The sequence below is a fragment of the Hippocampus bargibanti genome, linkage group LG20 (genome assembly GCF_051943395.1).
Source record: "Hippocampus bargibanti isolate YZ-2025 linkage group LG20, ASM5194339v1, whole genome shotgun sequence".
Lineage (NCBI taxonomy): Eukaryota > Metazoa > Chordata > Actinopteri > Syngnathiformes > Syngnathidae > Hippocampus > Hippocampus bargibanti.
Genome location: NC_142753.1, coordinates 1224744 through 1238750, shown reverse-complemented (window position 1 = coordinate 1238750; position 14007 = coordinate 1224744). Strand labels below are relative to the sequence as shown.

Genomic DNA, 14007 nt, shown 5'->3' with positions numbered 1-14007 from the left:
CTACTTTCCACGCCCCCTCTCTCTGAATTCACACGTCAATCGCCTCCGAGGAGCTTTTTGCAGATAATTTTACTATTATGGGACCGAAAAAAAAAAACCCACAGGCTCATACGTCTGTGTAAGCTCTCAATCGTACAGGAGTGGTCCATCGATGAGAAGGTTTCTTCAGCCGTCATCTGTACTTTTTTGAAGGTGTCGGACGTTTCGCCTCCTATCCACCTGACCACGGCCTGGAGGTTAGGGATAGCTGCTCTACAGTAGACTAAACTTCAATAGTTTAGTACTAGTTTTAGTACTACAACATATCACAATTATTGGATATATTGTCATCATGAAAGATTATGAAAAAAAATATATAATATAATATACTAAAAAAGAATAAATCAGGGATGTTAGAAATGAATGGTGAAGAGTTTGCTTCAACAATAAAATAGAAGTATCTATTTATTGTAGCGTGGAAGTCTGTAAGGCACATTGTTAACATTGTTTCACAATTAAAAATAGAGGTAACACACAAGTTACGACCGGGTTCTGTTCCAACAAAACAGCCGTAAGTCAAACGTTCGTGTATCAAAAAACATTCAAAATGGCCGACGCGAGGTTTATACGACAGAATAGCATACAATGTCAATCTGTTTTCTATTGAATACTATTATACACCAAACTGCTTACAGTTCAATTATAAATCTTATAACTTTTAGTGTCATTTTTATTATTTTATATTTTGTATTATCGATTTTTATTACTGTGTCATTCTGCTGACCCAAATACGCAGGGCTTCCCACGCATGCGCGCTGTTGAAAAATCGCTCTCCCTGCTAACAGAGACCAGAGGTCGTCCAACACACACGCTCAGACTCCGGCGGACGGCGAAGGAAAAAAGCCTCAAAATAGGTGGTGGCGGTGTGGGCCGACGCAGCGTTCTTGACGCGCCGACCCACCTTGGTTTTCGCCCTGGCCGGCGTCGGGGGAACCCTCGACCCGAGCACCGCCGCTCACCCGTCTCGGCGTCCGGTTGCTTTCTCCCACCCCGCTCTCCATGCCAACGCGCGGGCCGACCCTGCGGTTGTCTGCGGCGTTGCCGCATTCTCGCCGCCGACACGATGTCGCCGACGCGATGCCGTCTGTGCCGGGGGACCCTCCCCCCATTCTCGTCACGGCGGTTCCGCGCACCCAAGCGCCGACCCCCATCTGCCTCGGCTTTTGCCTTGGCCTGTGGACACCCACCCTCCCCTCCGGTGCCATTACACTGTCAACTGCTGTGCGACAGTGAGATACTGGCTAGCCAAAATTGCGCTGCAAGGGGTCTGGCGGTTGTGGTTGTAAGTACGGGTGGTCGTATGTCCCACCGGTTGTAACTCGGATGTTACCTGTACAGTACAAATTGATTTGCTGACAAATACATGCATTTGGAAAAGAGAATACCTAAAAAAAATGACTGAGTGAAAATACCGTGGAGCAATAATGGTTAGACGGCGAGATGAAAATGAAAATCATCAAATTCTTTCTATTTTCAGAATATAACATCACACTGTCAATTTGGGGAAAATATTTTGACCGTTTCATGTCAGATAGGATTAGATACTGTATTGTAACCAAACCTTGTATGTTGCGCATTTAAAATAAAGTTTTACTTCACTTCGCATCACTGAATGAAACATGTTTGAAATGCCAAATTAAAGGACAACCGACATTTTTTTTCTTTCCTAACTGACATCAAAAAAACCTTTTATAGCATCTAAAATACCCAAAACACGCAGGCAGGCTGATATTTTAGTCAAATGCAAAACACCAATAAATATGACTTAGTGTGCCAAAACTGCCACAAAATGAGCTTGAAACTGGGGAGATTCAGAAAGTCCTGCCCCATTGTTCGTGACGTCACTTTGGGTCACAAACTGCCTTACTCCAGAATCAAAACAATGGCTTCAGAGAGTTCAGATTCGGAGAAGGTGCTTTCTAGTTACTCATCCAGTGATGAATATGATTCAAATAGAAGAGGAAAGCATAAATGTTTGCAATCGATTAAAGAAGTCCATTCCGTTCGAACCGTCTGCAAGTGCTGAAACCGGTGAAGATCTGGACTCCAATGTAGCGCCCAGAAAATGCACAAGATGGCGGACAAGCTGCGTTTTTTTGAGGATATAAAGCCGCTTATCAGAGCCGTAAAGCCGCCCGTGATTGGTTAAAATCCGTGGTAGAAGACAGAGGGGTGAGTTTTATGCACATACACAAAGGAGACCGCCACATGAACATCAGATGTTGAGACGAAAGAGAAAGCTCTGACAGCGCTCCAGAGTTAAAAAAATGACAGGGTGGAAAGTGGATGTTTGTCCGATCGGTTTGCTCCACTAATATGGCGATTGCTCTCTTTCACCAGGTGAGCTGACAGTTAGCATGCAGTGTGACTAAATGAGTAAACATGCATTAAACCTCCGCTATCCAAGTGCCGAATCGCTGACTCTGGTTAGCTTCCTCGTTCGCCTCCACTGGTGCGCTCCGTTGGAAATGGGCTGATTTGTCCGCTGGGAATTTGTGTAAACTTACACCTTCTTTATGCGTGTTACCGCAATTGGCTGCGACACACAACGATTCACCATGGCGTTATTTATGTAGTTTTCCTTCTAATTTCACCATCAACACGGCGTTTTCAGATGAAAAAAGTACCCAAAATGCATTGTGTATCGCTTTCTTGGCCAGGGGCATTCATTCCCTGCGTGACGTCACTTCGGCATCAACTCGAAAACAAGACTTTCTGAATATTCAGTGCGCGTCTTAAAACGCAAAATCTAGCTATAAGCGGTGGAATCTTTGTAAAATGCGCTCACTAGAAGTCATTTGAAGTGATTTTACAAATTATGGACGCAACTTGTCTCAAGGTGTCGGTTGTCCTTTCAACTAAAATTAAATGTCGATTTACCCCAATTGATATGATTGTCTTCACTTCAAGTTAACAAACAATCTATGTGGGCTGGATTTGAGGACTCAGAAAACAGAATACATACAGTAGTTGTAAATGCAGTTAAGTGACAAAAAAACTTATTTTCACTTGAGTGGGAAAAAAATTACAAGTTAAGTAGAACAGATTTTTCCAGAGTGAAGTCATATTGAAAATATGTGAGTTTAGAGTTCATGTCCTTGGAGAGAAGTACGTCAGGAATATAAGAGAATTCTCTCTGCATTGCCTGAACATGAGGTGCAAAAACAAAGGGGATGTCACCAAGGAGATCAGCGACTGGTGATGATGTCTCGTCAACCGAGGACCTGTCTTGCAGATTTGTGAGCGACGGAGCTGTGCTTGTCATTGTTTCCACCGGTCGAGCTGCAGCAAGGCATGGAGGCTGCAAAAATGCAGAAACAGAATTTGGTTCATCAAATCACATCTATTGTCCTCAAAAAGGACAAGAGTTGTGATGACATATAACATTGAACAATGTCATTGATTCATAAAACAAGATGCAGAAACCAAGAACAAAGAATTTCTCCACTGCGAGACTAATAAAGACAAATCCAATCCAATCCAAGTTTCCAGATGTCGAGTCATCTTTTGTGTATGGAGTGCTCATTTTTGGTGGTCGCCACATTTAGTTGTTTACGAATGGAACCGTACAAAGAAGTCAAAAATAGCTGTTGATTCATGAGTAGTTCGGTAACAAGAAAATGCTATTATGTACTACACATGACAATTTCAAATTTTGGCAGACATTTTAGCAAGGATCGTGGAATTTGACTTGTTTAAGTTGCTTTTGCGGGCCATATAAAATGTTGTGGCAGATCGCATTTGGACTTCGGGCCTTGAGTTTGACACTTGTGATGGAGTGTGTTTAGCGTTGTGTAGAGCAGTGTTTTTCAACCTTTTTTACATTGGAAAAAGTTTGCGACGCTGTCAGAGATGTTCGATCAGACACTGTGGACAAAGACTCGAAACCAGAAAGATTGTCTTTTACTGCCGGCAGGAGACGCAGCCATTCATGACAGACGTCTGAATTCTGCAGCCCTCTGCTAAGCTATTTATTGAGAGTATATGCAAATTAAAGCGATACATTAGTCAAACATACTTTTCTTGATTAGAATACCACACCTCTTGAGTTCTAAGCATGAACTGATAAATTTGTAACCTGGCTGATGAGCTCTTCCTGTGAAGGAGTTTGAAGTCCTAAAGGAGGAGGAAGAGGATGAACGGTGGAAAGGCACTCGGGCCTGATGGTTTACCAATAGAGGTATGGAAGGGTCTAGGAGAGGTGGCAGTCGTGTTCCTGACTGGGTTATTCAACAGGATCTTAGATGGTGAGCAGATGCCTGAAGAATGGAGACAAAGTGTACTGGTGCCCATTTTTAAGACCAAGGGAGATGTTCAGAGTTGTAGTAACTACAGAGGAATAAAGTTGATGAGATGAAACTATGGGAAAGAGTAGTTGAAGCTATACTTAGAGCAGAAATGAACATTTGTGAGCAGCAGTATGGCTGTGTAGTACGACAGATTAGACCTCTTCAAACTTGACCTTTTTCTTCAAACATATGGAAACTGATATTATTCCCATTCTCCAAGGTCTAAATTAGCTAAATAGACCAGTTATTGTGATCTTGGACCTTGGCTATGCCTGCCTCAAAAGCCATGTAATTTTATTGTTGAGCAGAGGATCAAAGCGTCTCTTCACCAGTGGATCAGGGACATCATGGTGGAATATGCACGTCGACTACAAGCTAATCTGGCTTTTGTTGCCACATTATAAGTGCCTTCCACGCTAGGTCCGAGAGGACAGTAATTTCATCTATGCTGTATGTCATGCATATGAGCATATTTGACAATAAAGCTTACTTTGACTTTGAACTTTTCAAATAATGGAGGCGCGGGTACCTGCAGCTCTCTCCCCTGTGGTTGAGAGGAAAGAAAAATTTCATCTACGCATTATGTTGCTCATAGAATACATTTGCCACTAAAGTTGATTTGAACTTGAACGGATAGAGCTTTACGTAATTTACATTAACTAGGAATTGGAAACGAATTAACTTGCGTCACAGTGCTTGTTGCTGTCAATTGGAATTGTTTTCATTGTGAGACGAATATAGGTTTACTTATTATTCTTCAAAAAATAATTTTGACTTGACTTTTCCCGTTATGTGTTGACAATACTGCCTTCAGCAGGTTCCTCATGATTAAATCCAAAAGATCACAGTCTTGCTCATGTTAATTGTGCATTAGTGATGGGAATTCTGGCTCGGCTCACTAAAAAGAACCGGCTCTTTTAGCTCCTAAATGGCTCGTTTTTTTTTTGTTGCTTAAATTAATTAACTACTAAAAATCATGGATAATTATGTGAAAAACGAATTACTCATAAATAAACTACAGTAAAGTCTCGTTATATCGATAGTACTGCTTATTAGGATACTATTTCTATGAACGCAAGGAGAAAATTTACATGCCGCAGGAGCGGATATATCGATAGTCCGGTTATATCGATATTTTTTCCGACTCCCGAGAATATCGATATAACGAGACTTTACTGTATATCAAATATTTTTATTTATATGGCTTGATTTATATGTGCACAGAGAGCATCCACTAACTTTCACTTTCCCTGTGGTTACTCTGGTCTGATGATCATCTGCCACTAATTTGCTTTTGGATTGGATTGGATTGGATATGCCTTTATTAGTCTCACAGTGGAGAAATTTACATTTCACAGCAGCAAAGTGATGAAATATTAATAACGCTATCATACCAACTATTAAAAAGATATAATTGAATAATAATAACAGCATAATGTGATAACATTTGTCCACCCTAATCCCCCCACCCACCTTCTCCTCACTGCTGCGTGTGTCTGTAATTGTCCCCTCCCTCCTCTGCCACAGATATCGACCAATCATGAGCGACTTTAACCGAAGACCGGGGCGGGGAATAGAGGACAAAAAAAGTTGGCTCCCATTTCCGGCTCTTTGTAAGGAACTGGCTCTCTTCGTTTACTTCACTGATACGGCTCTAAGAACCATCCCGTTCGCGAACGACACGTCGCTAGTGTGCATTCAAATTACACAAAAGATTTTGGTATGGCTGCAGGTTAAAAATGGAAAGAAACTCACCTTAGATGGCAAGACAACAACATTTGTTGAATGCTGGGCAATAGTCATTGACATCATCTTCCGCCTCTGCTCTTCAACTGTTTCCCCTGCAAAGAAACATTTTTTTTTATATTATAGGACAGTAGTGCGACATGTGCTTGTTGCCATTGAGCTCTGGTGCAAATCCATAATTGTGCATGCCTGCATCCTTGCTGGATGGACTAATTTCTTTTTATCCTGCCTCCATGACGAATTGTATGGCTGAGCCAGGGTTATAGGGGCGGCAAGCGATGATGGTCTGGCCAGTTGAATACTTTTAATGCCTTTTCGGCAGTAATAATATGCCAGTGCTGTTTTTGAATGGGAGGAATGTCGGTGCCATTCGACTGTCATCGCTGGACACCACAGGAGCCATTGTGCTTTTTTGCGCCTGTAATGGGCAGCATCTTCACAGCCCCGCTTTGTTCAGCGGAAAGGTCGGTGCTGTTGGACAGTCTGCGGCTGGCTGAAGGCATGGCTTGAGGAGCCCGCGCTAAGAAGAAAGGAGCGTCAAGGTGTATGTGGAACTGTCGCAGCTTGGAATCGAAGCGGATTTATGTGGGACAGGAGATGTGAGACAATCTCTTTTCGTCGATGGATGCTACAGCTGCGTGTTTGCTTTCAACATTTAGCTTGTAGTAGACGTGCACATTCCACCATGATGTCCCTGATCCACTGGTGAAGAGATGCTTTGATCCTCTCCTCTTTCATCTGGAACTGCTTCGTGTAACAAAGAGGGTACAGAAAGTGCTTAAGATTGAATGATTCTCTGTGTCTAGTTGTCATGTTATTTGTTATGTAGTTTTATTTTGTTCTTTTGACTTCAAGACGGCGCCGCGAGAGTGGCTGCCTTTCCAGCAGCTCATGTATTTTGTTTTTCTACTTTCATTCCTTTCATCACTTTGCTGCTGTGAAACGTAAATTTCTCCACTGTGAGACTAATAAAGGCAAATCCAGTCCAATCCAATCCAATGTGGCCACTCCTGGTCCAAGAAGACACAGGCTGATTTTTATGACATCATGTCTGGTAATATGACATAGCAAAAATTGGGGTTTTCGTGTTTATTATGTTAAAGTAATTCTAAGTGCATTGCATGCTGGGTCCGAGAGGACAGTAATTTCATCTGTGCTGTATGTCATGCATATTAGCATATTTGACAATAAAGCTGACTTTGACTTTTGACTTCATATGCGACAAAAAAAAGATGAGTTTTGCTTAGTGGAGGGACGGCAAGTGTAGCAAGCATGGTTTTGATGAATTCAAAAGAACAAAATATTTGTTTCCTCCAAATGTGTCTTTATTGTAGTCGGAAGACACCAAAAGTAGGAGTCGTCGCCTCGAAAGAATACCTGTAAAATTGTGATTCAGTATGTTACTAGTTGAAATGCTTCTCACTCCAGTTATGTTCCATAAAGGCAATTATTGCTATTATTTTCAAATATTATATAGTATTAAAAAAAAAGTTGACACTGAAATGTGTATTTTTGCTTGAAATGGTAGTACGGGATATGATTCTGCACTTGAAAATACATTGCTGATATGTGAATTTACGAACTTGAACTGAAGATTTTATGTTTTTTATAAAATAGGTATCCAAACTGTAAAATGCTGTATTTTCTCTTTTATACTGTACTAAGAAATACTCCATCAAGTAAAAACATTTTTAATCAAATTATTTCCTTGTTTTGTAACATATTCAGGAGGCTACTCAAACACCAAAGTATTCAATGACTGCACGCTTACAACTTCCATATCATATTTTCACATTTAATTTATTAGCGCCTTTCAAAACACTTAAGGACACTTTACAGTCACAGGACAAGTGTTTCTGCGGGTGAGCAGCGGCAGCCAGACGCGCCTGCATTCACTCAACCACAAATACAACCAGAGAACTTTTGAGAAAATCGCTTTTCAAATTCAGAAATAAGACCCCTTATATGCTATATCTTTGACTATTTATTATTTATACGCTATTTTATGTTATTAATTGCATCCAATGTGTGGACACTATTCGTGGCAGTTCATTATTGTATGTATTTTACTTTAAATCAAATATCATCAAGAACAGAAGCAAGCAACGTGTTTTTGTTATCAAAAGATATGGTGGGGAAAAAAATATAAACAATTTCTGAAAGGCAAATTCCAACATTAAAATAACTTGCAATAAACATCATGGAGATCCATCGGTTCCAAAGAACCACAGAAAATGTTATCTAAGTGACATCAGACCCCACAATTTTTACCCAAGTTCAAAGCAAAAATGACACTGATTCTCACCGATGATCACAAAGCCTCCATCGGGGTCTTTCTCAGACATCGACTTCTTTGAATCTTTTCGGAAACCCAAGAAAGACAACATCGTGCTGCTTGCTGTGTGCACAAACGTTCGAGTTAATAACAGAAGTGTTTCGTGTGTCAAGTGGCATATTCACAAACATCAAAGACGTAAGTGTGAACTTATTTTAAACGTCTATAGATTTTGTAATACTTCGAATATATATTGATACAACATTGTAAAAAAACTACGTCATGTTATGTTAAAGTAATCGGACGTCGTCGTACTTGCGTTGTTATGAAGTCGAGGAATCCATTCTTTAGCTTGTTCTAATTTTGTAGTTAAATAACGTACTGACGACAGGCGACACGCCGTTTTTGTAACAAACACATAAAAGACGAAAAACATGCAAATCTCGTATCACATTTAATTTGTCCAGGATTACCTTTGTTGTGGCCTCTTTCTTATCAGTGTCCGTGTAGAAACTACATTTCATGCTCACAGGTTCCGGTAACTGGGAATTTGTAACAGTCAAGAATACACAATGGCCACAACCACAACAACAAACACGAAGTCTTCTCCCCAAACCAAATAATGTTCTATTTCAAGTCGTTGCGTAGCCATTGAAATGTTATTCGTTTGGTTCTATCCTCAAATTTAATCTTAATATATTCAGGAAACTATTTAAACAAGAATAAAACACAAATTCAAACATAGATATTGGATACAATTTCATAATACACAACATGGAGATGACAAGTATCATACATCTAAATTAAAATGAAGATTAAATACACAAGAGGATATAGTGTAAATAAACTACATTTTAAAGTTTTTAAATAAAAAAAAGTATTTGTTTTCCTAGACTTTTGTTTCGTACAGACAATGTCAGTTTGGTATCTCATGCATAGAATCAAGTTAGGATCAATGAATATAGAATTTACTAAAAAATACCGTTTCTTAAAGAAAACTTCCGGAATTAGACGGATATCCGTTGTTTGATCAGCAATATTGGGTGTGTTTGAATCTATATTCCTAGGCTTGCCGCCGTAGAAAACCTATCTGATTCTTCGCTAAGATTGAAGCTATCCACCCGCGTGGGGCACATTTAACGTTAGTAAATTAATAATCTTTTCGCGCCATCGATCTTTCTTTGCTGGGTGTTCGTCAGCGCCTTTACATATATCTGATACAATGTCTGATATCCTAAATCTCCCTAAACCTCGAATTAATTCATCGATGTTGTCGCAATACATTAATAAAGCCGTCTGTTTCGTCGGGCGTGTTGAGAAGGTAACTGCGGTGCCGAACTACTGTGATTCACAATATCCCAGTCATGATATGTCTAACTCGTTTTGTTACTCGTTTGTTGTGATCAGATAAACCCAAACGAAAAAGCTTTAACTCTCACTGATGGAGAAGGACAACGTGTCAATGTTGAATTGGATTTCCCCGTGAGTATGTTTTTGTTCTCGTCCAGTGTCCAAGTTTCAGTAGATCGTCGTTATTTTGCGTGTGTTTGTTTACGTGAAACCAGTAAATCACCTTAATGACGTTTTTCGTGGAAGTATTAAACCTTCGATGCCAATTGGGTCATAAACATTTTGGTTTTGTTCTCAATCAATATTACAGTATGGATGTGACAAAATGTTTCAATAATAATTCATCACACATTTTCTAATACCATATTAAAGTGCATTTAAATAGTTTTCAAATCATGTCTAGATTATTTTTCTATGACAACTAATAAGGTAATAATGGAATTTTAAAATTTCGAAATATGAGGGGGGTTTCTGACTGTAATTACACAGTTAAAATAATGAAAATCTGTGACCAAGTTCTTTATTACAGTTTAAACATAACTTTCTTAATTTTTTGGCAGATCTTGATAAGATACGTAAGGTACCATTGGAAAGCTTTTGAAATTCCAAAAAAGAACGGAAAACACCAGAAAAGATTCAAAATATAAATTTGAATGCAGACAGATTTTCGGCAGAAATCAAAAATGGCTGCTACTGAATACTAGGAAAGAAAATTGCGAGCTTTAGAAATACAGTAAAGTCTCGTTATATCGATATTCAAGGGAGTCCGAAAAAATATCGATATAACCGGGACTATCGATATATCCGACCCTGTTTGCATGTAATTTTCTCTGTGCGTGCATAGAAATAGTATCGATATAACCGGGACTATCAATATATCCGATATCGATATAACGAGACTTTACTGTATATATGCTAATGCTTCTTTTTGCTTGAAACTTGGCAAATGTGGAGAAAAATATATATTCTACCACTTCTATGAGTTATGAAAATACAACATACTCACGTTTATTAACTGTAGTGTTAGCACAAAGAGCGTAAACTTCAATCAATTTTTCCCCCGTTTCTCATTGTATTCAGTATGTGTTCAGTACATATTGTATTATGTCCTAGAAAATGCACAAGATGGCGACCAAGCTCCGTTGGAAATAGGCTGATTTGTCTGCTGGGAATTTGTGTCAGCGAATATCAAATACAGTGAGACCTCAACTTACGAACACCTTATCTTACGAACTTTTCGTCTTACAAACGTCAAATTTATGAAAATTAAACCTTAAAATACGCACCGCCATACCCACCACGGCTGGTGGAGTAATCTTCGGCGGAAGAACACCAAAGCACACGACTTTCGGATCTGGCGGAGTGATCTTCGGCGGAAGCACACGACTGAACAGCGCTCCAGCCGGCGCTACTTTCCACACCCCCTCTCATTGAATGCACACGTCGATCGCCTCCTTGGAGCTTTTTGCTAATGATTTTACTATGATGGGACGGAGGGAAAAAAAACACCACAGACTCGTGTTCAGCCCAAGAAGACACAAAATAAAATCACCGTCGCTGAGAAGAAGGAGATAATTGAAAAACACGAACGAGGTGTGCGTTTGTGTGACTTAGTGGCCGAGCACGGCTATGCTAAGTCAACCGTTGCTACCATTCTCCGGAACAGAGAAGCCATCAAAGGTGCGTCTGTTCCAAAAGGCGTTTCCGTGCTCTCAAAGCGACGGTCTCGGGCAATCGAAGAAGTTGAACAACTTCTGTTAATTTGGATTCACGAAAAGCAGCTATCCGGCGACAGTGTGAGTAAGGCTATTTTATGCTAGAAAGCAGGGCTAATTCACGCCGATATCGCCATGCGCTAACCTGGAAGTTCGGCGCTTATTGAGGATTTTAAAGCCAGCAACGGATCGTTCGAGAACATCTGAGAGCGAGGAGGAAGAGACGGCTGCAGCATCAAGTGAGCTCATCAAGGCAATGTTGGCAAAGTTCCATTCAGAAAAGACTGTGGCTATGACAATCATCAACATGATGAACGATAATGTGATGCCTCAGCTTCGTAAGACCTTACAAGTCAGAAAGCAACAGGTGTCAATTAAGAGGTTTTTAATCAGCAAAAATGATGAGGAGTCTCCAAAGAAAAAAGAAGAGAAGCCACACCAGAGGTTCAGTTAGCAACAGTCCTTATGGAAGGTGACTCTCCTTCCATAAGCCATCAACGACCATCAAAAAGGTAAATAAAACTTTCTTTTACAGCACAGTTTATTTCTTTAATTACAGTCCTCATGTAATTCTTTCCAAACAGCAATTCACTTTGACCTTCGACCTCCAACGCCATTCCATCAAGCCATCAATGACCATCACAAATGTAAATAAAGTGACTTTATGATACAATGCAGTGTATTTCTTTCATTACAATACAACAGCACATTTATTATACATAGAATAAGGTATGTTGTGTGTAGTTTTAAGGCTTATTTAGTTGAAAAGTATATTTTATGGAAACCCGGGAACGGATTATTCCCATTTTAATGGTTTCCTATGGGAATTTTTTTTAGATACACACTTTTCGCCTTACACACTCTGTCTGGGAACCAATTAAGTTCGTAAGTTGAGGTCTCACTGTAGTTGTCTTGGTGCAACACAACGATTCACCATCGCATTATATATGTGTTTTCCTTCTAATTTCGCCATCAACACGAAGTTTTCAGACCAAACAATGTACCCAAAATGCATTGTGTGTCACTTTCTCGTCATCTGGGTGCATGAAAGGGGTTTCATGCACCCTGTAACATAAAAAGATGTCAGCTGTAGTAACCACTGTCACTGAAAGAGTTTACATTTGTATTCATATGTTTTTATTTATATTTTTTTGTGTGTGGGGGGGGCTGATTTGAATGTTACAATTTATTTCACATGGAATATTTTTTTTCTTCATCTCTCAGCTTACAGATGAGCTTTCTGGACTTGTAGAAGTCATTGGAGTTGTGTCTAACCAAGGAATTCTCATGGCCACGTCATTCTCATGGCTTTATGAAGAGAATGGCTTTAACTTTAGTAGGTTATTCTGTACAAAGGTGTCAAATCAGCTTTGTTTTGAGCATACTAGGAATAATATTTCTGCCCATCTTCCCCACAGACATGGAACAATACAATGAAGCTGTAAAGATCATCCACGACTACCCCAAGAGCTACCCTTTTGAATCACCCGAAATCGATGATGATTTCTTTTAAAAAAAAGTTTGATTTAGTTCTGAAAGTGAAAAAAAAGCTGTTTGTTATCTGTATCAATGAAAATATTTCAGAATAAACCATCTGATGTGCAATTTTTCAAGTGCAAATTTTGTCCTTTGCAAACTACGTACATCAAGAAACCTGCCTTTACTGTGCCGACTTTCCAAACACTTCTAAGTAGCATTAACGCTGTACAAAAAACATTTATTCTCAAACTCACCCAGAATCTTTGACCAGTACCTCCAAAATTATCACTTTTCTGTTGACCCTCAAAACAGCATGTTTTTAATCAAAATAAAAAAAGAAGTTTGTGTAGCCTCTCAGTCGTACAGGAGTTACACTGGAGACAGTCTATAATTTATTTCTTGTATCTATTGGAAGGGTCCTTTTTTAGTTGCTCATGAGTATTAAAGGACAGCCGACATCACTTTTTTGTTTCCTAACTGACATCAGAAAGACGTTTTGTAGCATCTAAAATAGCCAAAACACGCAGGCAGATATTTTTAGTCAAATGCAAAACACCAATAAAAATGACTTCAAGTGTCCAAAAACTACTTCAAATTGAACCCAGAAGTGGCCAGTTTCAGAAGGTCCCGCCCCCTTGGCTCTTCCACTACACAGTTTTACCATTTGGTCTGCATGGAGCACCAGCGACCTTTCAAAGATGAATGGATAAGGACTGTTCCAGTTTTTCAGCTGCCTATCTTGATGACGTCGTGCTCTACAGTGAAGGTTGGGAGGACCATCTCCTGCACATCAAGACCGTCCTTGGGAAAATACAAGCGGCGGGACTCACCATTAATGAGAAAAATACTCCTGGGCACAAGAAGAGGTGCGTTACGTGGGACATTTGATTGGGAAAGGAAAGATTCAGCCCCAGGTGGAGAAAGTGAAGGCAGTGGAGAAGATACCACCTCCCCAGAGCAAGAAGCAATTGAGGTCATTTCTTGGGCTGATTGGTTGGTATAGGAGGTTTATTCCACACTTTGCTACATTAGCTAAATCACCTCTACCATGGACAGCAGCATGTGAACAAGCTTTTAGGGCGTTGAAATGTTTCATCTGTCAAGCGCCTGTCCT

General features: G+C 39.9%; 2 protein-coding genes across 5 annotated transcripts; one reads left to right on the top strand and one right to left on the bottom strand.

Moving 5' to 3' along the window:
- Window positions 1-431: 431 nt before the first annotated feature.
- Window positions 432-8856, bottom strand: umad1 (UBAP1-MVB12-associated (UMA) domain containing 1). Of its 4 annotated transcripts, XR_016118654.1 has the most exons (6): window positions 8665-8816; window positions 8380-8472; window positions 6084-6169; window positions 4819-4872; window positions 4212-4298; window positions 3223-3340 (listed from the first exon to the last, which is right to left on the bottom strand). XR_016118654.1 is itself a non-coding variant. In XM_089023627.1 (5 exons), exons 2-5 carry the CDS (start codon window positions 8459-8461, stop codon window positions 3065-3067), a joined length of 498 nt encoding a protein of 165 aa, XP_088879753.1. In that variant the 5' UTR covers window positions 8462-8472; window positions 8823-8856; the 3' UTR covers window positions 432-3064. The 4 variants fall into 4 exon arrangements, 3 of the variants coding, with proteins under 3 accessions (XP_088879753.1, XP_088879751.1, XP_088879752.1); XM_089023627.1 differs by lacking the exons at window positions 4212-4298; window positions 8665-8816 and adding an exon at window positions 8823-8856 and having other exon boundaries at window positions 432-3340; XM_089023625.1 differs by lacking the exon at window positions 4212-4298 and having other exon boundaries at window positions 432-3340.
- Window positions 8857-9496: 640 nt separating this feature from the next.
- On the top strand, window positions 9497-13019 carry rpa3 (replication protein A3). The gene is made up of 4 exons (XM_089023624.1): window positions 9497-9670; window positions 9757-9831; window positions 12639-12750; window positions 12833-13019. The coding sequence occupies exons 1-4, from the start codon at window positions 9572-9574 to the stop codon at window positions 12925-12927; spliced, it is 381 nt and encodes a 126-aa protein (XP_088879750.1). The 5' UTR covers window positions 9497-9571; the 3' UTR covers window positions 12928-13019.
- The last annotated feature ends 988 nt before the right edge of the window (window positions 13020-14007 follow it).